At 37.4% G+C, this 24,260-nt stretch overlaps 1 protein-coding gene across 2 annotated transcripts in view; it reads right to left on the minus strand.

Annotated features, from left to right (window-relative positions):
• CORIN (corin, serine peptidase) overlaps positions 1–24,260 on the minus strand; it is a 118,355-nt gene that overhangs the window by 17,260 nt on the left and 76,835 nt on the right. Inside the window, exons 10-16 of one of the 2 annotated variants that reach the window (XM_059470027.1) lie at positions 22,084–22,182; positions 18,773–19,004; positions 17,176–17,321; positions 16,331–16,438; positions 12,001–12,114; positions 9,486–9,596; positions 8,652–8,781 (exon numbers count right to left, since the gene is read on the minus strand). In XM_059470027.1, the coding sequence (XP_059326010.1) occupies positions 8,652–8,781; positions 9,486–9,596; positions 12,001–12,114; positions 16,331–16,438; positions 17,176–17,321; positions 18,773–19,004; positions 22,084–22,182 (940 nt within the window). The remainder of the gene's footprint in view (positions 1–8,651; positions 8,782–9,485; positions 9,597–12,000; positions 12,115–16,330; positions 16,439–17,175; positions 17,322–18,772; positions 19,005–22,083; positions 22,183–24,260) is intronic. The other variant, XM_059470028.1, reaches the window with a different exon arrangement.

The following is a 24,260-nucleotide window of genomic DNA, read 5'->3' on the forward strand; positions in this document are numbered from 1 at the left end:
AACCAACTGTTAACAAAACTCTCCACAGAAAAGGATTAGATGCTCTCCAGATGCCTGTTACAGTGAGGATTTTATGATTCTTTTGCACAATACAAACATACTGTAGTGACCAGAGCCTGTGATGAAGAGCTGAATCTTAAAGAAGGCCAACAGTTACTAGATCAGACTTTCACACACCAGAGCATATTCAATATTACAGAACAGTCACTGAACCACTGAATCACAGAAATAATTAGGTTGGAAAAAGCTCCGAGATCATCAGGTCAGTCTTGCTCCTTCACAGAAAGATGTCTGCTAAATCTAATGACCATCACAGGGCACATAAAATTCTAACGCAGCTAATTCCTTTGATCTAAAAGTTTCCTTTAATCTAAGTCAATTCAAAATATTTAACAACCTATAAAATCAGTTACTTGTAAAATCAGGCAAAACATTTCAATTTGCAGTAGCACATTACTCAAGTAGGAATTTCCAATTTAAATTTTACTAATTTTTCAATTTTAACTTAAAAATTAGAATATTCCTTTAAAGAATTTAATTTCAAGCTAACGATTCTCTTATGTGTGTTTAAGAGAGAAATTTTTAGAATTAAGAGAGAAAAAGAGAACCTGGTCTGTGTTCTACATTAAAAATGTGCTATCAGTGGGGAAAAGTAATGTTTCATTAGATCAACTGTAAAATGGAAATATTTAATAAAAAGTTCTCAGAGCATTCTAGTCTGCTACCTGCTGATCACTGTGCACAACAGTCAAAGTTTACAGTAAAAAATAACCATTTTGACTTGCATACTAAATTATAACGAAAAAACAGAACACAAACTAGAAGGCAGGGACTAATTTTAGGTTATGAAGCTCATCATTCTGTTTGTAACATATCTGGGATACTTCTGTTCAGCAATGTTTTCAATACCTTATTCTCCCTTTTCCATTTGGAAGAAGTTGTTCAAATTCATTAAACTGCAAGTTTAGGATAAAGTATAATCCATAAACTGGATTACTTCTTGCTTTCAGGTAACAGTGACACATGTCAGTTTCCTTTCTGTAATTCCATTCTTGTAGGCCTCATGTGAGAGCAGGTTTGAGAAAGGAAGCCTTGAGTTAGGCCAGAAGGCAATGGATCACTCACATATGGGCACTCATTTAAAGCAAATTAGGCCTCTTTCAGAGCTGGAACAGCATCTGTTTCCTGTCTGTACATATTGGTTTAAATCTTCTTAGTCTTGACCAGAATTCTCTAAAGCCAAGCTGTGCCACAGAATATGGAGTAAAATATCAAAACCTTGATTGTAAGAGTAATAAAATCAAAGATATCTGAATTTTTAAAGTGAAAACATACTGAAACATAGAAAATAGAAATTAAAAGTATTCACTGCATTGATAGAAAAAGAAAAAAAAGTATGATTAAATTATTCTTGAAATTTTTTGGTAGAAAGTTGATAATCACTGTGATATTTTCAGGTTTCAAAATCCCTCTGTCTTATCTCCTAGCTGATAAACTAGTCAAGTCTACAAAAAATGAGTTAACTCATAGTGCAAAAAAATTACTTGCTTGCTTTATCTATGCATGCTGGTTTTGGCCGGGATAGAGTTAATTTTCTTCACAGCTAGGATGAGGTTGTGTTTCAGATTTGTGCTGAAAACAGTGTTGATAACAGAGGCCTGACTTTGCAGCACTCTGTTCTCTGACTCTGTAAATTACAGGTTTCATAAAGTATCATTCTGTAGCTAAACCTGAAAAAAGATGCTTCAGTTGGAAGCATCTGAAGTTAAAGCTTCAAATACAATCCTAATTTTCTTAGCTGGAAGTATTAATTCAACTTCAAATTTAATGTTAAGTCCTTCATTTAAAGTCAATTAGCTTTTAATTTTAAAAATGGGATGAATTTCACAGAAAAATGTTGACTTAAAACAAAATTCTAGTTGTTTAATTTCAAAAATTTGAAACAAACTATTTGATTTTTCAACCTTTTTTCCCCCATAATGAAAGTATTCACCGAATTTGAACAAAATTCACTTGTTTCTTTCTTCAACATCATCCTTTACAGAATGATTATTCACTAAGAAATCTTCCCATAGTGTAATTTATGCTTGCTTTTTTTCAAGTTATATAACATATTTATTCTTTTATTAGAATTTCTTCTTCTCTCATCTCTAACAGAACTTGAGAGCAACATTGTCATAGGCATTTTTACATTTTTGAGCTTACTTTTTACATCTGAAGCTTACACTGACATAATTTCACGAGCTAAGATCACCTTTGAAAGGACACCTGTGTGTTTAATGATACAGGGTCTATATGCAGAGGGCATCCTTCATTAGGATGCTTGGTAGGAGTCGAGGAGAGGGTGTGGAGGTCAAATAAGACTTTCCTGAATTACACAGCAGGAAGAGCCAACCTGAAGGAAGACCTGTTTGCCTGAAAGCTTGCCTGATAAAAGATGCTGTGTTTCTTGCAGTCCTTGCCCTTCTCAAAGTCTTTAGTCACCTCACTAAATTATAGAATAGGCTGCTCAGAGTCCCATCCAAGCTGACCTTGAATATTTCCAGGAATGAGGTGTCTACCATTCCTCTGGGTAACCTGTTCCAGTGTTTCACCATCCTCACTGTAAAACATTTATTCCTTATGTCTAGTCTAAATCTACACTATTTTAGTTTCAATATATAAGTCAAAAAAACCCCCAAAACCACTTCAGCTTGCAGATTTCAGAATAAATTTTCAGTGCAGAGAGATTAATATCTGTTTAGTGTTAAAAGGAGTAAATCTGAATCTGGAAGCTCCTGTATAAAAAATGAAAGAAAAAAGGGGGCCGTAGGTTTAAAATGTACAAGTTACAGCATAAAACAGTTTGAAAAAGGATTTGTGACCAATCATTAGAATAAGAACATTTCCTGGTTTGGTAGCATTCCTGTATTTTTCTTTTAACCAATCACAGAATGGCTGGGCTTGGAAGGGACCTCTGCAGGTCAGGTATGGCCACCTATGGCCAACTACCGAGAAGAACATTCAGACAGCTCCAAGGCTGTTTGAGATAATAAAATTATGAGTAAGAATCATTTTACTTTTAAAAGAAAGAAAATACCCAATCATGGAACTGGAAAGTGTTATATGAAGGCACTGACCATACGTTTAATGACTGTTTGAAGAAACTGTCACGATTTGTCAGGAATCATAAGGTTGGAATTTCTTCAAAAACAGCCTTATCCAAATAGTTATATTTTAAACTACATATGTACATGAAAGATGAGACATAATCTATCAGATATTAGTCTAGTGTTGAAAGCGAAGGGAGACGACCCATCTTGTTGTTGATCAGCATCGACTACGATTTATTGATCAAATCAGTCACTTTTTATAATAGTGTTAATTAACTTCATGCATATTGCAAAATCCGAGCTCACGATAGGTTACAGAGAAAACTCTAACCCCTCCTTTTGTTTACAATACCCGTGGTTGTTTATTGAAACCAAAATTAGTGTTCTCACTGTGATATGAAAAGTTCTCAAAACCTTCATATCTGTTCCCAGAGCAGCCAAGGACTGTTATGAGAAGACTGTCTGAGAATCCTGCTGTTTATAGAAAAGGTGCCTGAGAACCTAGTTATTTACAAAATCAAGCCTGGGAACTGCTGCTTTACAGCTGCCTTTTACTTTCCCATCAGCTGTATACCTTCATGGCCTCTTTCTTTAAGCCATGCTTGAACCAGGCTCTCCACAGTCTAGCACAACTTCAATACACTGAATAAAGTCTACATATTTTAACACTGGTCTATTATTGCTCCAATTTACTAGAACAGCCTTCCACATCTACCACAGCTCTATTTTCAGTAAAATTCTGTAATGAGTTATTAGTTGCCATTCTTAAAAAATTAAATGAAATTTAATGTAAAAATGTAAATGTAAATGTAAAAATTGTAAATGTAAAAATTTCCTATCTTTCTACATCATCTACAGGATTAACAGAACACTGTGGCCATGGAAAACATGAACAAATTCAAGGCAGGTTAAGAGCATGTTACATTCTGTTGAATGGATCTAGAAATCTAGATTGAATGAATGAGTACAAATACTTCCTCTTTGGCACGGAATTTGTTTCACTAAATGTCATGTCTATTCTTGGAGAAAATTAAGTTTCATTCAGAAGTTCAAATTTATTACATGGGTATTACAGGATTCTGGGGTTTGTTTTTGTTACGTTCTTTGAGCAAATAAAACATTAGCTGCGCTTCCATTATTCCTCTTGCAGAAATCATTATAGAGTAATTAAAAAAACAAATTAGATTATGTGAAAACAAGAGTTTGTTTGCCCAGCAGCTTGACTGCTAAGTTGTCAAATATTCAAGATCTTTATGCCAAAGACATTGAGTGAAAATTACCAGAAAAGACAGAAAGCCAGGCAGCAACAACAAACTTGCCCACCCCTTTCATAAATACATGCACAGCAGATGCCACAGCAGAGGAAAGAAGGAAAAGGAGCTGCTGGTTTCAGTGGACCACCAGTGACACTGCCTCCAAGAAAAGGAGCAGCAGGCACAGGAAGAGATAACAGGAGATTTTTAAAAACAAGTAATTTGGTAGACAGCTGCAATTTTACACTGATACTAGACCAGAGCATGCCGGTGAAGTAAAATCTCCCCGTACTCTGCTGAGCACAAACTCTTGAAGTTTGTTGTATTTGCTCTATCATCCTAGTGCAGCCAAGAAAGACAAATTATTCCACTATATTTTCACAGAATGATAGAACAACTCCACTACTGCCTTTATCAAATTTCAGAGCTGAGCAGATCATGCTTTTATGATTGCCATTTCATCAACAAATAATGTGGACTTCCAAGTACATGGAAAGTGGTTTTTTTTCAACTGAACATCATGACAAAATACATTGTTCCAACATTCTCCCAGCATTCTGAACCTATGCAGTACACCCATCCTCAGCAGCACAGCCTCTAGAACACAACAGGACAGATGTGAGACAATGCTGTTCTGTTCTCTACCTGTGTTAACAGAAAAACCCATTGCCAGAGACTGCATTTAAATTCACTGTAATGAAATCTGGGCCTCAGTCAGAAGTTTCTGAATAAACTTATATGTCCTGACATAAAGAGGCAGTCAGATTAGGTGGCATGATAGTCCCATCTGGTTGTGAACTTTGAAACCTAAGACTTGAGCATTCCCAGTAAGCTCTTGGCATTACACACAAACAAATTTAACATCTTTTGTATTAGAGAAAAACGTAAGAACTGCTAAGAGTACATGTTGCATACATAGCTTGAGCACCAGCCATCAATAGTCCAAAGCCTTTCAGACAATGCTTAGAACTTGTGGCTTTGTGGGATGTTGCATCATGCATCACACAACACATTCCATGAGTGGTGCTATGAAAAACTGGAAAACCACATTGTCTGTGGAATTATAACTGGCAAACAGCCAGCAAAATTGCTTGCATTTTGTGAAATGGGCAGAATAGAATGAACTTTTCATGTTGCTTCAGACTGAAGGTTTGTATGTTCCCAACAGACACACTGCTATTCTGTAAAATGCGTTACCACTATCCATTAAATTAACCTAACTTTAACCACTATCACTTCATTATCTTCATTTGTTTTTTTCAGATTAATTTGGCCTAAAATATTAAAATATGTTATTTTTAAATAACTAAAATATCCAAAAGCTGTTAGAAAGACACTGCCTTTATATTTTAAACATTACCACCTTATATAGTAATTGGGAGTTTTTATTTGGCAAAGCACTAGACAGTTATTAAAAATAGTTTGCAGAGCTTTACAGAAAATAAAAATTCTAAAAGCTATCATTCATTGTAATTCCTGATCTAAGGCATTAATAAGTCTTTAATTTGATATCTCACTCATAATATGCATTATTTTTCTGTAAAAATAAACAAAAGTGCTATTAAAGCAAAATCAAGAGTTGCTGTAAATAATTATTAAGTAAGTAATTAACAGCCACAAAACTGGGTGGTTCTGCAGTGTGCTCTAATGTGGACAGAATTTGTACATTCACAGCTTTAATTTTCTGAAGGAGTAAAATGAAGCTGTTCCCATTGGGAATACTTGCAGAAAAGCACTGCATAAAACATTTCCTATTTATTTATTAATTTTTTTTTTAATGCAAAAGGAGATGTTTTATCATTACTTGACTTCTGTGCAATATACAGTCTAATTTACCTGCACCCTCAATGGTGAGCATAAAGAGCTTGTTAAAAACACCAATATTGTCAACCTCACATTCAGCCATTCTTGTTGTAAGTCAATTAAATAATTTATACAGGATGTAAATACTAAGAGATGAAGTTCATAGCTTCAGATCAGATTAACAGTGGCATGAAACTTCAATTATAGAGTCTTCCATTTTACCATATAGAAAACATTAGCTTCTGTGACATTTTCACTGAATCCTTATGCAATGTTAACAAAATAATTAAACAGCTGCATTGCTCATATTACTCCTTTTGGAAATAAAGAGTATTTAAGAACTGGAGTATATAAGAACTGATTTTGGAAATCAGTTCTAGTAACGCATCATAATTTTTGTTTTCCTTATGGCTTTTCAAAGCTAATTTACTGTATTTTTGGCAGTGCCACTCCACAAAAACTAGAAGAATAGCTAAGAAAATCAGGCCTCAGGTTACTGACAAAATGGGGCATTAAGAAAGGAAAGATAAACACTGATCTGGTTTTCTGAAGTACTGCAAGAAAGAATTAGAAATTAGTAGTGGAGTCAAACTGAAGTTGTAGACTTCAGAACTGAATTGACTCCAGAATTTCCTACTGCCTTGACACAATTTCCTGTCCCTACCAAGAATATCTTTTAGAAAAATTAATTTTTAGAATATATCACCTTGTTAGAAAATTGAGTTTTGAGATTTAAGAATCATTTTTGTCTCTTATGTTTCTTAAAAGTGCAGGATTGATGACACCTGTTAGCAAGCATCAGTGACGAAGCAGGAAGGTGTAGGTTTCCACCCACGCTGATTTCAGCCTAGACACACCCTTGAAAAATGGAGGGAACTAGAGGTGTTGTGATAGTTCAATACATTTTCATTTTCCCAGCAGCAAGCATCATGGAAAAGAGAAGCAAATTTTATGTTAGGACCAATGGCAAGGTGAACATGAGTCAGCAGTGCCCACACAGCCAGGAGGGCCAGCCCTGTCCTGGGGAGCATCAGGGACAGCATCACCAGCCAGGCAAGGGAGAGGATTGTCCTGCTCTGCTCTGCTCTGCACTGGGGTGGCCTCACCTTGAATACTGTGGGAAGTTCTGGGTGCCACAATCTGAGACATTAAACTGCTAGAGAGCATCCAAAAGATGGCCAGGAGGATGGTGAAGGGACAGGAAGGGAAGCTGTATGAGGAGTGTCTGCGGTAGTTGGTTACCTCTGGAGGGTAAGCAGAGGGGCAGACACTGATCTCTTCAATCTGGTGACCAGTGACAGGACTCAAGGGGATGGTATGAAACATCAGGGAGAAGTTTGGGTTAGGTAACAGGGAAAGGTTTTTCCTCCGGAGATGGCTGGGCACTGGAACAGGCTCTTCAGGGAAGTGTCACAGCACCATGCCTGTCTGACTTCAAGAAGGATTTGCACAGTGCTCTCAGGCAGAGGGTGTGTTTGTTGGAGTGTCCTGTGTAGGGCCAGGAGTTGGACTCAATGACACTGATGGGTCCCTTCCAACTCAGTATATTCTATCGCTCTACAAAGCTTTATTAGGATGCTATATAAAGCTAAAGCAAAAAGATAATGCAAATATTATTTAGATACACTAAACTAGACAGAGGAGTATAAAATTGTGTGTTATAATGGCAGGCAGTCCAGTTTCAGGTGGTCTTCAATTCGGAGCATCTGTCAGAATAGATGCCAAGTATCCCTGCAGTGCAAGACAATACAGAGTACATGAAGTGTACTTAACTAACCCAGGGTCTTTATCCTCCTTTGAGAAAGGTACAAAGAATGTCAGTTTGTGTAGTGGAGAACAGCTAACAGAAAAGACACCTCTTAATTCACACTGGCAAAAGACAGCCTTACATACCATCAGATTTGCCTCTTCCCAGTAAGAGACAGCTGTGAATATCAGAGCAGCTGAACTTGTTTTTTATCCAACAGTTGTATTTTGCATTGACTACTCCACAATTTAGTGTGCATGCAGTAAGACACTTAAAAGCTATTTCTTTTTCTGAGTTCCACACAGAAACCCTCTCTTTAACAATTTGTTGTCCAGAGATGCCCAAGTTAAATACATCCACTTGTCTAACCTACAGTATTTATTGCAGAAAGCAAATAAATGAAGATGATTTTTCTTGTATTTCCTAAGTCTGCTTTAATTCTTTAGGAAGAAACAGAGTATTACATTCTGAGCCTCAGCAGTAACTGTTAGTGCATGTACTGAGCCTTGGCAAAACACCATTATCTCTTCAAAACACTCTTAATAACAATCATGCAATGTTCATAAAGTTGTAAAGGTGAAAATGCCTAGATTTTAGTGAAATTCTGCCACAGTTCACAAAATTTCGTTACCTCTTTTCTCTGTGAACCATTTCCACACTAGGTCTAACATTGCAGTGAACAATGATAGTTCACATCTAACACCAGCACTCCAACTGTCCTAAGAAATCATCAAAGCTACAAACTACTGACCTTACCCTAAACCCATCTGATTGCAGGCCAGTTGGCTTAAGTTTTCTTGCCAGTCATCAGCACAAACATGGTTATCAGCAGCTGACCTGTGAACAGTCAGGAGCATCAAGGAATTCCTGGTTTTAGACAGTGTAACTGGAAAGAAAAAAAGGAAGAAAACTTCAGTACTATTTCAAATAATTTTATAGATGGAAAACTGATAACATGCAACTACATTCAAGATTCTGCCAAGTTGCTGGCACTTTTCCTAGCTTTACATGCTGAATAGCTATGCAACTTAAAACCAAGGCAAGTGTGGTTATCTGAACCTTGTTAGGAGTGAACAGCATGAGACACTGAACAGCAAAGGCATCGAGAGTGTAAAAATAAACCCAAATACTTCTAATTCACCAGCACAGATTCACATGGGTTGCTGATAACCTTAATTTTTATAGCCTTAATCTAGTTAGATAATCTAGATAGAAGGACCATCACCATTTCTTCTCTCTTAATCTGTATAAAAAAAATCAGGAACTGCTTTTATCACAAGCAAAAAAGATTCTCATAAGGTCCTTCCAAACCTCAATGTCTTCTTAATCTCTCCTCTATCCACAATACTTTCCAGATTACACACATCATCTACACGTTTTCTTGCTCTATCACTTTTCTTGTATCTTTGCACTGTGACACTTCACACTGAGCTTTTGCTTTCTCTTCTGCCTGCTTCCTTGCATGCTTTCCCAACCTCACCCCAGTCTTCTCTTGGCTAACAGAGGGAGCCCCTCTCCACCACTGTACTCTGAATTAAATCACCAGTGATTGCTACCATCACCCAAACACCACTTTGAGAAGAAACTTACCACAGTCCCATTCATCTGAGCTGTCAGTGCAGTCTGCCTGCCCATCACACCAGAGTTCACGGGGCACACACTCATGGTTGGCACATTCAAGTTCACTCTCGTCACAAAATGCTGCAAAGACAAAAACATGCTTCCTCCTGAGAAAGACATGATTGAAGTGAAATTCACATTGACATGGAAAATTGAGGAGAGTCAAGGAAGACACAGATCAGACCTATGGAAAATGAAGTGAAGCAGATTTGCAAGAAAATTCAGCATGGATACCACTGATGCAGAAAGTGGTTGCTGCCATGCAGTGACAGAGGGCATTGCAATTCAGAGGGAAGGAAGAGCGTCTATAAATGCAAGATCTGGGATTACTTAGTATCATTTGTGATCTTGTAATATGAAACCTGTTTTAGCACCTCAGAAGCTGTAAGAGAAAATACTGTTCTGTGCTTTTTAGCTGACTGATCCAAATTTGTTTAGTTCTTCATGGTTTTTGAAAAAAAAATTTTACCACAATGAGTATCTATTTCCTCTCATCCACAGCAATTATATATTAATTTTTGAATTCTCCTTTGCTTTTGAAAATTTTGTATTTATTTTTATCTCCACTTTAGAGGTAGAGAACTGCTGTACTGATAGACATGTTCCAGTTCACAGCTGGTATCCTTACATATGGATTTCCAGACTCTGTTCAGTACGGGAACTACAATAGCTTCCATTTGCAAATGACTTTTCCTCCAACAACCTCCCTTCCAAAAGGCAGGCATGTAGAAGCACAGTAACTTCCTCACTAACATATTTCCAGCTTCTATAAACTCCATCATTAGGGAATTCTGAGACCTGGGGGAGGGCAGAGGGGGAGAAAATGCATGGAAGGGAGCTGCATTCAGTTGTGCCCATGTTTGGCTGATGTACAGCATTTATACTGCCAATTTATACAATCCAAGCACTTATTTGCAACACCAGTACAAAAAGTGCACTCCACGGGGAAAACCATACAGATAGAGCAGGCAGTGCTGCCTACCCCTGGTCTTTCTACCTCTGGAATAAAGCACGCAAAACCAGAAAAAGCACTTTAACTCCACCTTCCAGAGAGAGCATAATTCAATAACTGGAACCCCTCTGCTGGGAAAACTTTGCTTCCATTTTACACTATTCAAGCCCCAAATCAAAAGCAGAGAGGAAATATACTCCGGTAATTATGAACTAGATTAACCTTAGCCCTTTGGTAATCTTTTCTCTGTCATAATCCTAATGTGTGATCACAAGTAAATCACTTTAATACCACATCCACTCTTTAGATTACAGCACAGAGCTTGGAAATTAAGTGGTATAATCTTTGTAATGAAAGCAGATTAAGAAATGTTTTGTGAGCTTCAGCTTCCCAAAGAGAAACAAAGTTTGATCTAGCAATACACACAGGCTGCTCTTCATTTTGGCAAACATATCCATAGGCTTCACTTAGGACACAAAATGCTCCTACCAACAGAACTCCAGAGACTCAGGAGCAACTTCTTTTAAATCACAAAACTATATCCAAACATCCCAGCAAAAATGACAAAATACCAGGTTTCCTCAGAGAATGAAAAATTTCAGTTTTCAGCCAACTTTGCCAACCAATGATCCCTCCTTTGCTGCGCAGACCTACTCCCAGTATGTCTTTCTGCTTCCTTGTGTTGGCAGCATGCCCACACACCAGTTTTCTCAAAAGAAGAGAATTCAGAAAGTGGAGCTAACCTCCCAGGGCACTCACTCCTAGCTTAGCATGCAGGGTGGGAGCCTGCAAAGCAGCTGCTGTGTGCAGATATTCCACCACTTCCCATCCCATTCTCGGATGGAAACAGAGGAAAGAGAACTGAGGGCAGCCCCCAGAGGGGAGCAGGGTGCAGGCTGCTCCCTGCCAGCACTCTGAACAGACTTGCACTGTGCACATGGACTGTGTGCCCATGCCACTCGTGCATCCTCCTAAGCTCTGTATCTTGATGCTATCACAGATTGGATTGCAGAAGGAACCTGTGGAGCCAAGCAGGGAGACAGAACCTAAGAAATGTCAATCAGGAAAGAAACTAAATAAGGCATTGTTTACAATAAAACGTAAGACATTTACCAAAAAACAGGTAAGTAGAAATCAAGGAAAAAAATGAGCAGTAGGCAGATATGAGCAATGCCTGTATGGAATGAAGTTAAAGAAACCTGGGAAAAGAAGTCAAAAATCTACAAGGAAAAAAAGAACAACTCTACAAAGGCACAAGAACAAGGAGGGAGAAAGAGAAATGAAAAAAAAGAAAAAGAGGACAAGAGTGACCAAACAGACAGCAAGGATCTCAGGATGTGAACAACAAAGGACAGAAGATGAGGAAAGAGGGAAATTGGTGCCACAGACAAACTGAAAGGGGAACTGAGGGAATGACTAAGTCTTTCTGCTATAGAAAGCATAAAGTCTTTTTACTTTGACTGATTTTGCACCTCAACATCCCAAAAATGTGATCAGCCTTTTAAGGGAGTAACAAACTGCATGAGTCCTTACAGCAATTCTTTTCATCCATCATGTCAGGGCAGTCTGGGAAACCATCACAGATCATAGTGTGTTTGATGCACACCTTCTTCAAAGGACACTCCCAAAGACCCCTTTCTCTACAACCTGGAGGCAGAGAAGCACATTTCTGAAATATTTGTATGCAATGTTGAATCAAATGCTTTCTTCCTTAAAAGTCTTGAAACACACAAAATATTTTCACTTGCAATATAAATTTTAGAAGGTACTAAGAATAGTTACTAATGAAGAAATGGAAATAAGACTGGCACAGTGCACACTTGATAAATGGATCTAAATATTGTAACACTTCAAAATACCTCAGTGCTTTTGAAATAATAATTGTATTATGAGTGTCTATATCTATAATGGTTTGGGCATTAGCTCAATTAGCTCAAAACCCATACACCACTATTATTGAAATACATTTGCTAGTAATATAAGAACTTTTATAATTCTCAAGTCCATAGAAATTCCTCAGTCTTTCAAAAGCATATCCTAGAAAAGCATGGAATCTCCATGAAACACTGTAGAAATACATGCTTTTTTTCTGGCAGTGCTGATGCAGAATTTAACACAGAATCAGAATGAAGGGTAGAAAGAGAAGTAATACAAAACTAGGTCAAAGTGCTTTGACAGAAAAATTCCTGTTGGTCAGCTAGAGGAAATTAAGAATAGGCCAAGGTACATTTTAAAAAATAATTTTCTCTTGTTTTATTCCACTTTTTATTTCCATCAGCTAAAAAAATATTTTATTGTGCTATCAGTTTAAATACTTTGACATACTAATGTCCTGCATGACTGACACTGGTTTTATAGGAAGCCATAAAAATGACATATTGTCCTGACTAAGCCAGATTATTTGATTGCCTTGTTTGGCCTGCTCTATAGATGATACTTTTCATTTTAATCTAAGGAAAAACTCAATTGATAGCCCTGATGTTCACACATACAAATAATTCAGGCATAAATTTAAAAACAGTATTTAAAGTAGCACCTCTCTTTGCCTGGACATGCAACTGTGAAAGCAGTAAGTTATAAGCAAATATATTGTTTCCAAGAAATTTTAATTCTGAAGTACATATTTTACAAATATGAACCACAGAATCCCTACTGGATTAATGGAAAAATCTGTTCAGGTTTTACCTGTACCTGGATGTGTGGGGTGCTTGATTTTGTTTAGATTTGAAAAAACATGTAAATAAAGGTTAAAGCCCAGAGAAATAACCAGTCTTAACCTTTGAAACTAATTCCTCACAATCAAATAACTTTCTTGGGTAGCACCACTTTCCAGGTCTCCTTCTTGACAATATTTCTGATAACTTTTGATGAAAAATTAATTGAAACCAAAAAAAAATCTTTACTCTTATATAGAACAAGGAATTCAATTTTAGGATCTTGTTATGAATACGAAATAAAAAAAGCTTAAACTCCCCATAATTTATGAACCTAGCAAATTTTTAGCAGCGTTCACATTTCATTTAATACACGTTTCCTTTTCTCTTCATCACGCATTACAGTGTTACACTGTGAAGCGTACCAGGACTCTCCAAAACTAATCACATAGACAAATACAGAGACATTTCCCTATGAAAAATTCACTAGTTACTAAATTCAGTGTTCAAGTACACTGTTTTGCTGGTAGAGATCACCTACCACCATTTGCAGTATTTATATTTCCTCTCTAATTATTTTTGTGACATGCATTTTTAATTCAATGAAAGGGAAGTGAAAACAGAGCTAGGAAAACTTGTCTATATGTAAATTAACCCCATCTCAAAAATATATTTTGACAAGAGATAGGGTTTCATATATGATCTTGCCTTCCTTCTTCTTCATAATATGAATGAAGTTACAAATTGTTGTCCAATTATATACATTTCCCACCCAATTATCATTAAATCATTAACATCAAGACCACCACATTTTTCTCTCACCTAAAATACTACAGGTCAAAACCCAGACTGCAGAAAATAGTGAGACAGTATTGGCCATGAATGTTATATCCTCAATTTCTTTAGTAGGTGTAGGATCCTATTCTGCTCCCTGCCAGAGGCATTGCTCAGCAGCAGCAATTTAACGCATTCAATTACAACCAACTATAATATTTAATACCACAAAATCTCGTGACACTTTTAATAATAATATTTTTTGAAATTACCTTCCCTGCACTTTATTGCACTCAGAAGTCTCACTTCCAGTAACCCCAGTCAAATTTTCTCCCCAAATCCCAGTGTGGGTGGCACTAAAGTCTGAGGATTTCCATGCAATTGCGTGGCTGAGATGTCCTCTCACACAGCCCATGAGAAAGCACAGCAGGGACTGCTGACAGAAGGAGACAGTGGCTGCTGAATCCAGCTCTGCTCTGCATGGGGAGAGTACACCTCTTTGGAGGGTTCTAACTTATATTTTTTGGCCAGAATAGTCTAAGCATAAGAAAGCTGCAGCTAGTCTTTTTCAGCCTCTTCCTGCCTGCACTGTAAAGCTGTTCCATATAGATCATTTAAAGCACTTCAAATACAAGGGTTTCAAATTAAACAGTCTGTCTTTTTTTAATGTTAGAAAACCAATTTAAAAGGATAAAGCCAAGAAAATTTGAGCTATCCATTTACACATGGAAAGATCATCAAGTTTTGATTTTGTCCTGCACACATGGAATATGAATAAGTTAGAAACAGCTACTCTTGGAGCTCTACAAGGACTTTTTGTTTTTCAGTAACAGTATTAGCCCTGGTCAATGTAATGTCACCCTGACAGCAGTAATTTGCTAGCTGATACAGTCTTCCATATTTATAGAAACTGATAAGAATTCTGCTGATTGCTTGTGACATTCTGTCTAGACTTTAGAGAGAGATCCACTCGAGAAACAAATGTTACATATTAGAACAATATTTCATATGTTAATGTCTAGTAGAACGAAATTATCCTAAAAGACACATAACAATTCGTTTTCTAAGGAGTTCAAAATTGGTGTCAACAAAAAAATATTTGGCAAGGAGGACAATTGAGACAATTGATTCAAAGTAAAGAGATGTCAAACTCTGAAAGAATCACCGTGACCATCAACTCTGACTTTCCTTTATAACACAAACAAGAGAATGACCTAATATTAAATCATATTTCAGAGAGCATAACCTTTTTTTTTTATCCCTTTCTTTCTTTTTTACAGGGGTGGGGGGAGGGAAAGAAATAAAGAAAGAGGAGAGAGAATACAAGAATGATCTGGAGACTCCCAGAGACTGAGAATACATCGCTTATTGGGGGTAAATGAACCCTTGGCTACTGCAAACATTAAAACAATCTGCTTTTTAAAAAGAAGCATTTTATAAAGCTGCTAAGATTGAACTTTAGCCTAGTTTTAGCTTTCTGGTGTTGGATTTTATTTTACTGTCTCTGAGTAGAAATTCTCTTATTGCCACAGTTTTGTTGTTCACATAAACTCTGCTTCCCACTTAACCCTTTCTCAGTTTAAAGAAAATACACAGGTTGTACAACTTAATCCTACTCTGCTGCAATGTTTTCCAATCCTTTGCTCATAAGCACACCTCTTCTCTAAATCCTTAGTGATGTATGATTATTCTCTTTGCCCCTAGGGATGCCAGGCCTGCATGCAGACCTCCATGAAGGCTCCAGCTTAGTCAATTAATAAATATTTAGAACTCCTTTCTCCTTCTGAAACTGTCCTGCCAGCAGGTAAAAGGATATGTAATGAACAAGAGATTTCTTGATTCTTTCAGGCTCAATACATCCCCCTTAAGTTAAAAGTCAAAAGCATCTGTACTAAAAGTAAACTCAGAAACATACTGGGGAATAAACTCCAAGGGTTTATGCTTGTACTTGTAACTTGACCAATCTGAAAAAACATGCAGAATCCACTTCAGCAACACAATACATCATAATGGTATCTTTTGTCTATACATCCTAATGAGAACATTATCATGTATAAATTTAAAACTGCATTTACAGATTCAAGACTTAATCTGCCAGGGAGTTACATTTTAGCTCAGTAAAGCCTTCAGCAATATGAAAATAACTAAATCTGCAGAAATTTTTTAACTTGATTCTTTAAGGAATACTCAAAACATCGCAGAGTATGGTTGTCAGAATCTAAACGATCAGGTACCACAAATAGTACTCATGTTGATTAAGAAGGATCGTTGCTATAGTATTTTTACTGATACTGTAAATACACTTTTAGACACACAAAAAGGGGGGTTCTCCTTCTCTGAACTCTTGTGCTACAATTCAAATAACTGAACGAAAGCTGAAGCTCATTCTCCAGAGCTGCAGCTGCCCTCCATTGCAGCTGACAGCGCGTCCTTACCACAGCTGTCCTCGTCGCTGTCGTCCTCGCAGTCAGCCTGCCCGTCGCACCTCCGCGCTGCCAGCACGCACCGCCCCGAGCGGCACTTGAAGTGACTGGGGGAGCACTCTGCCAAGGACAACCAACAGGGACAAACAGCACTCCCTGAGATAAAGCTTCGTCACGCCATGGGCCCTCGTTTGTCACCCAGGCTCTTTCAGAAGGGTAAATAACACAGATAGAAAGCTTATGAGACTGGAATTATGTGTCAGGTGAGACTTCACAATTGCACCAGGAACGTGGTGGAGCAACATTTTCCAGAGCTCTCCCTTCCATGCTGCTCTCTGTCAAATGTCATTGCTTTGCCAAATCACTGGCATGCAATGTTTAGACCATGGGTATGAATTTCCTAGCTACTCTTCTCACCATTGTGGTGATGGTGTATTATGCATTGAAATAAGTATAAATAAATCCCCAGGATTTAAAAAAAAAAAAAAAAAAAAAAGAAAAAGAGATTGACAATTATGTGTCTATTTCAACTAATGAAAACCGGGTATAACTTTCCATTAATTAACCCTTTCACTACTTCTGCCTCATCTCACAGTACCACTTTGGGACAAAGGAGTGGAACAGAGTCGGCAGATCTTTAAGGAACTCTTTCATTGAGTGCTAGCAATTCCCTGGAGCAAGAAATCAAGCAAAGAATTCTGCCAAGAGACTAGCATGGCTGAATAGAGGAACTCAGTTTGGAATAATTTCCACAGTTTAAATATTAAAATTAAAGGGGACATATAAAAAAACCAAAGACCAGTGACTTTGGGAACCCATTTAAATCTCTTATTTGCTGTAATATATGTAGGAGGTACCGTCCACATCTTCATCTGGTGTTAGACAGGTTTGGTTATCTGAGTTCTCATCTGGAAACTGAGTGCAGTCTGTATCCTCTGGCCACTGCAGACCTACAATCCCAAGCACAGCCTCACAGCGCTCCTTAGACTGTACACATAATGTCCTGAGGAGACAAAGCAGAATTGTACCAAATAACTGAATGGCTCAGAAATTCACAGATACTAGAAGTTAATAATCCTAGCTGAAGTTAAACATGAAGATCAAGAAAAAAATCAGACAAACAGATGTTTTAATATGAAAAAAATACATATATCAAAGAATGCTATGATTGAAACATAAGTTACTGTTGCGCATTTATGTTATAAATAGGTTAATAACCAAATATAACTGCTCACAAATATGCTCTCCTCTGTAAGAGATGGCAGAGAACAATTTTTAAGAAGCACTAACTGCTCTCCTTCAGAGAAAAAAAACCAAACACATTTTGTATGAGTGAAATGCTACCTCTTCTGATTACGCTATCTCAGAAACCACAGGGCTTCAGAAGGTCAAAATATTTAAGCCTGCAAACAAAAGAGAGAAGAACTCCCTGGCAATTCAATAAAATTAAAACTTTGAGAAAAGCAAAGCTCAGACCAGCCCAGTCTTGAGGCTGTTGTCAGTTACAGCAACATAACACTTTCTTACATTTTCATCTGCTGTTAGACAAGTTTGGTTGGTCAGTCAGGAAAAGGCATGAATAAAGTCCTTCTGCAGCATTTTTTTAACCTTAAAAAAGATGGGAATCACTGCAAAATTTGTTCAATCCACTGAGATTAAAAATCATCCATGGTTTCTCTCAAAATACCCACTGGCAAAGGCTTCAAAATTACAAAGGTAAAAAGGCATAATAAAAAAATCCCCTAATGTTTGAAACATTTAGCCACTACTTTTGTCTGGAATCCTACTAGGTTGAAAAATATTCAATCAAAGGATTCCCCCCTTTTTATTAAATTGCTTTAATGTAATTTTAATTTGTCTTTATGTATTTTGATTATTTACACATCTTTCTTCTAGAGACAGTCCATTCAGGGAAGGCATCTCATTCCACTCATTTTCCTTTGACCTTTTAATGAATTGAATTTTTTTATTTTCTCCACAGTGAAAAACTGAAGAGTCCTGGCAAACAGGGCTGCTTCTGGTTGCTGACTGCTCACCTGCACTGCTCCTCTGGGTTCAGCTGCAGGGCCTGTCTTGTTCTGTACACCTATCAATGGTCTGGATGCAGCGGTTTAGTGCACCATTAGCAAGCTTGCTGATTATACAAAACCAAGAGATGGTGTTGACTCTGAAGGGACAAGAGGCCTTTGCACTGGGTAATCATCAAGGACATGAAATTTAACAAGAACAAATGCCTGATCCTGTACCTAGGGTCGGGTAGCACTAGGCACAAATTGGAGAGCAGCCCTCCAAAGAGGGACCTCCAACGCTGACCTGAGCATCCTGGTCAGCAACAGCCTTTTCCTATAGAATTCCAAAGCAAAATTTTTGGCATTTTCAATGAAAGCATAAAACTGGGAAAAACTACTATGACAGACAGTCAAACATTAAATGAAATATGGTTTAGCATAGTACCTGCAAGGTGGGATCCGCTGATTTGTATGGGGGTCACATTTTGGTACTAAGATTGTGCAGGCAAAAAACATCAGGTACTTGTAGCAGTTGGTCTGAACCAAAGCTGGGAAAAGGGAAGACTCCCAGCTGATAGAGGCTTCCTTCTGTGTCCTGTGGCCCAGGTAGTTTGGGTAATAAGTATAGTTGTAAGGCAAGTTCATACAAAGTTCCAGAGTAATTGGTTCACACTGACCTTTCACAGAGAGAAAACAAACAGAACCACAAATGGTGTGAGATTAAATTAAATACAGAAGTAATTCCATACTTATTTAAGTAACTCCTTACTTATTTAAAATTTATCAGTCAGGGGATATCCTCTCAGATTTGAGAAATTACAAGTTCCAGAGCTAGAGATCTTAAAAGCCTATTCTTAACAGTAAAGGTGGGTTTGAACCCTGCTTACCTCATAACCCATTAAGATACTTTTATTTCCTTACTAATAGTCATTATCTTTCTGAGCAACATCTTAATGTTAAGGTGGTACAATAAACCATCCTTAAACCAGCACAGAGTGTACTGTATACAACACACTGGTGTACCTGCTATGCTAGCATGACACACCTCAAACTGACAGGGCAGTTGCCAAAATTAGGAAGACAAAAATCATCAGATACTTTAGGTTAGAAAGGCTCTCAGGAGGTCTCTACTCCAATGCCCTGATCAAAGCAGGTCAGCTCTGAGGACTGATCAGCTTTCTCAAGGCTTTAGACAGTCAGGTCATAAAAAGTCTCACTAGTGACAGAGACTGCACAGTTTCTCTGTGTAGAAAACAGAAGCCAGGATTTGCTTTTAATTTTTTTCATTGCTTACCAAGATCTGAAGGAGGAGACAATTAGGTCATGTATTGCACAAGCACTGAGCAAGAGACAGTCTACATGCTAATAATTTAACTTGGGTAAGACATAACTAGTAACAAATTAGACTGATAAGCAAAGACAGGTGCAACAGCTGCAAGTCCATATGATTATATATACATTAGAGCTACATACAAAAATCTTCCAACTTTTGGGAGTTTATCACAGCAAATTTTGAACTAGCTGTGGGATCTCAGCACCTCAGGATGGAGGTGCAGAGAGGCCGAGACCACCCTTGGGGGGCTCGGGAATCCTGGAATGTTGCCAGAAGTGTCTGGTGGCAGGATTTTGATCCTACACAGGAGATGAGACCTGTATGAGGACTGGGAGGAATTCACTGGGTGAATGGTGAAGGGATAAGTTAGTTAAAGTGTAAAACACAGGGTTTAGGATTTTGGTACAGGGGGGTCTAAAGAAGTAAGATGGAGGAATTGGGGCGTGTCCTGTCCTTCTTCTTCTTCTTCTTGGCCTCCATCTTCTGTGGTGGTGGTGGCACTTTGGGATTGGTTATTACTAAAAGTGCACCGGTTAATAAGGGTAGAAGGTATTGGGGAGAAATGATAAATATTGTACACGTAACTTAGGGTATAAAGATAAGTGACCGCCCGGGGGCTCGCAGTGTGCCCATGGCTGACTTGCTGTGCAGACCTCTGTCGGGCTGAAAGAAAATCTTTTAGATAAACAATTAATAAACACCAAGACCGAGACAAGATCAGAAGTCTCTCCTCGTCCTTTGAAGCGCCGGGCTCTTCAAGGCCATCTTTGGGCCTTTCCAAACAGCCTAAACAGCTCACAGAAAACCTTACAAGCCTAAACAGCAGAAAACTTTACAAGTGGCGTCCCTGGACCTAAACAGCCTAAACAGCCGAGAAACCGAGCAAATGTCATCCCTGAGCTATCACCGGTCGTAAATCAGCCGGGAGAAAAATGAACTCTACAACTAGCCAAGTATTTTGGATTTCTAAAATTTGTATAGCTTTTCTACTTCTTCTCACACTGGTATTCAGAAATATTTATTTTTCAATTTTCCACCATAACAGAAAACTACAGACAGAATTTTGTTTCAATTCAGATTGAAATTTAACTTTTTATTTAGCAATGAGATGATTGTGAAATTATTTAAACTTATTTATTCTGGGTATATTGAGAAAGTTTTTCCACAAAAAAGTATACCATTCAAAAGTAAAAGAATGGATAAATTTGTCTATTCTGGAAGCAAATATACCTTAATATGATTAATATTCTCTGTTAGCCAGTTGCTAGCATCAGTTACTAGCACAGTGTGACAATTGTGTCATCACATAGCTGTATCTTTGAGAGAAGGTGGAAGAAGATCCAACAGCCAATTATTCAGCTAACCAGCAGAACTGGGCATTCTTTATTGGTCTGGCATTTGGTGTTATAACTTTTTTTACTATGTACTCCTAATCTGATCATCACAAAGCTCATTTTACATCCAGCTTTTCCTCACTGCTAAATCCTGGCATACTACCAATACTGAACTGTTTCTGTTGTCTCAAACCATTCAGTCACATCTTTGGGGTACATGAGGTTTAATGACTTTAACAGTTCTCCCCACATTACCTCCATTTCCTTTCCTTCATGATGAACTATCCCTTGTCCTTCCACACTTTTGCCTGAGATGCCCAGATCAGTTTGGGCTCATCTTTTGATTTTGGCCAGTAAACATCTTTCTTTCATGTGTACAGAACTCTGCACATTCATCAATATTTCAGGATGACCACAAAAGTACATGCAATATTCTAAGTGCTTGTGTAACATAACAGTATTCAAGATTAAAGGGTTGAAATGTATTTATACCATTCTCTTTTATTATACTTAGTATTTATACGGGTTTAAGTGAATTCTGGAAGAAAATCTGGTCTACTGAAATGCTGCTGGAGGACAGAGCTCTTTACATGTTGATAGCTCTTTTCAATATGATTATAATTTTCATGTTGTATTTAGAAAGATTACGTTATGTTACGTGCAAAAGTGTCACTGTAGGTTTGAAAATAATAACATTGACTCTCACACGCAATTCCTGATAATCCAGAGAGGAATAAACAGAACATATGGTCCATGTGTTCTGACACATTTTAAGTAACCCAAATGTTAGTCTTTCCTTCTTAGTCTGTCCTACAGCTTAAGAGGTCCTGCTACTCCCTTACCTACAATACATTTCACAGAAAAGAAAATTAAAATACCTCAATGTCAAATGCTACCAGTCCTAGTACATCAATAATCAAGAGCTTTGATGACATATTTTCTTCAATATTGCCCTTGTCAGAGCTTAGTCATTAGACATCTACATTAGCTAGAAAACTGAAGTATTACTTACTGTGTTCTACCCTCCATCCTCATTATAAACTGGAACACCCTAAAAGAGTAACAGTATGAAGCACATGCCCTACTTACTGCAGTTTGCCTGGCTGTTCCTCATCTCACAGGGAGAGGCTCCACAGGGATCAGGGCAGGAGGAGCACCTCTGGTCTCCCTCCTGACAGAGGGTTTGATCTGAGGGAAGTAGAAATGTACTTTTCAAATGATTTACCAGACTAATAAAAATGACTGGAGCATAATGAGAGAGTACAGTGTTTACATAAAAATTAAGTATTTCCTTTACATATTTCAGTAAGTACCCAACACCATTGCAAGTGCAGTAAGGAAGAAAAGTGTGCAACACTGTTCAGTTCTCACTTCCCTTACCCCTCTGTTCAATATAAAAAATTATACCCCAGTTTCTGAATGAGAGGCTTGGATTTCTGAAAGACATTTACCATGCAGAATATAAAAAGTCCTGCAAATCACAATTCAAAAAGAACAATAGGCCCTAGCTGAAAGAGATCACTGTCTGGGAATTGTTCTTCAATGCCATTTAGTTGATCTGTTTCTCATTTTATGATTGTTTTGGTTGACAATAAAAGACATCCTAAAGAAAGATCAGAGATGAACACTAAATGTCCTCCTTTGACTGGTTAAAAAACAAACAACAACAGAAAGAAATCCAAAAATGTTATGGTCCTAATAACGGACTTCAGAATAAATAAAACCAACACTTCATCAAAAGTTTCTGAACTACTTGAGTAGTTACTTTATCTGACAAATCCCTGGTCTTCTCTCTCTCATAGTTGTGCTAGCTCCTTTCCAAACCATTAAATTCTCTCTTCCATGTGCAAAAGGAGTCTTTTAGTTCACTATTCTGTAAGGAGAGACTAAATAGATGGTGTTCATCATCTCATCCTGTTTAAAATAGCTTATTGCCCTGATTGCTTAGTATTTGTATTGCACTACTGCCCATGAACATTAATCATGCATCCCCCCATTGGACATACAGAAGGTGCTGAAGAATGATCTAGTTTCAATAGCCTTGACAACAACCTTGTCTAATTGATATAGTCGTATCTACCATATTATAAAGTAGATTTACTTCCATTCATACATGTTATATATTGAAGCAACAGAGGTAATTTCTTTGCTACAGAGATTGACAATCTTATTTAACAGCTGCATCTGACTGCAAAATGGAACTTGAAAGGCAGGAAAAGCCTATTGACTTCTAGAGCTATTCCAAATATTTATATTAAAATTGTTTTTAAAGTTTGCTTCAACTCCTTCCTATACTTTAAAAATCCCTGTGCTATAAGGTAGATTCTTTTGATCCTAGCACAAATAATGCTGAATTTCTACAAACACACACACGGTACACTGTCTTTTGAAGAGATCACAGAAACAGTTGTGCATACATCTGTGTTAGATGTCTATTGTCACAAAGTGAATGAGAGCAGTACTCATAGACAGATATCTTACATTGCCTTAAGGCATGCAGTGAAGGAGACCACTTTTCTCTTCCAGACAGAGATGAAGCAACAGTCACTGAATATCTGAATGTATACACTGCTACTAGGACACAAGATCCTTTTATAGGCAAGGGGAAGTCACTACACCCTGACCTCAAACTTCCATGCTGATTTCTCATATTTACTGTGTTTGTAACAAAACCAGTACTCCAGACTCCATTAGGTCTAACTCCACTGACTCTGACAGACATATCCAAAATTTTAAAATTTTATTTGTAGAGCAGAAAAGTCTTTGTAATAAGTGAATGTCCTACTACATTTTTTTGCAGTTGCTGGAAACAACAAAATATTAAGAAATTTACTATTGTAAATTAAAAACAAGAATTCTGCCTTGCTTTTGCATGGACTTTGCAAGGAAATAAAGATGACTGAAATCTAAATTCTGCCAACACATTCCCATGCAAATTAGGATGGATGGGATATGGTTGCCTAAAGAAAGAATTTTTCTCTACACAATACTGCAAAATACTGGATAGAACTTTTGCACATTGAAGAATTAATAACAAAAATTAGGAAAATGTTTGTATTTAAAAGCTCTGCAGTTTAATGGCAAGCAGAAATCATGTAGTGATAATTATCACCCCATACTACTGCTTGAATATTTTAACCTATACCTATTCATCATACCAAAAAAAGATTTTTAACCATTGCTTCAACATCAAAAGGGAAAAAAGAGGCAGTGAGAACAAAATACATCACTGGCTTCTAGCCTATATCATGTAAGACAAAGGAAGG

Source organism: Ammospiza nelsoni, chromosome 4 (genome assembly GCF_027579445.1).
Source record: "Ammospiza nelsoni isolate bAmmNel1 chromosome 4, bAmmNel1.pri, whole genome shotgun sequence".
In the NCBI taxonomy this organism is placed as follows: Eukaryota; Metazoa; Chordata; class Aves; order Passeriformes; family Passerellidae; genus Ammospiza; species Ammospiza nelsoni.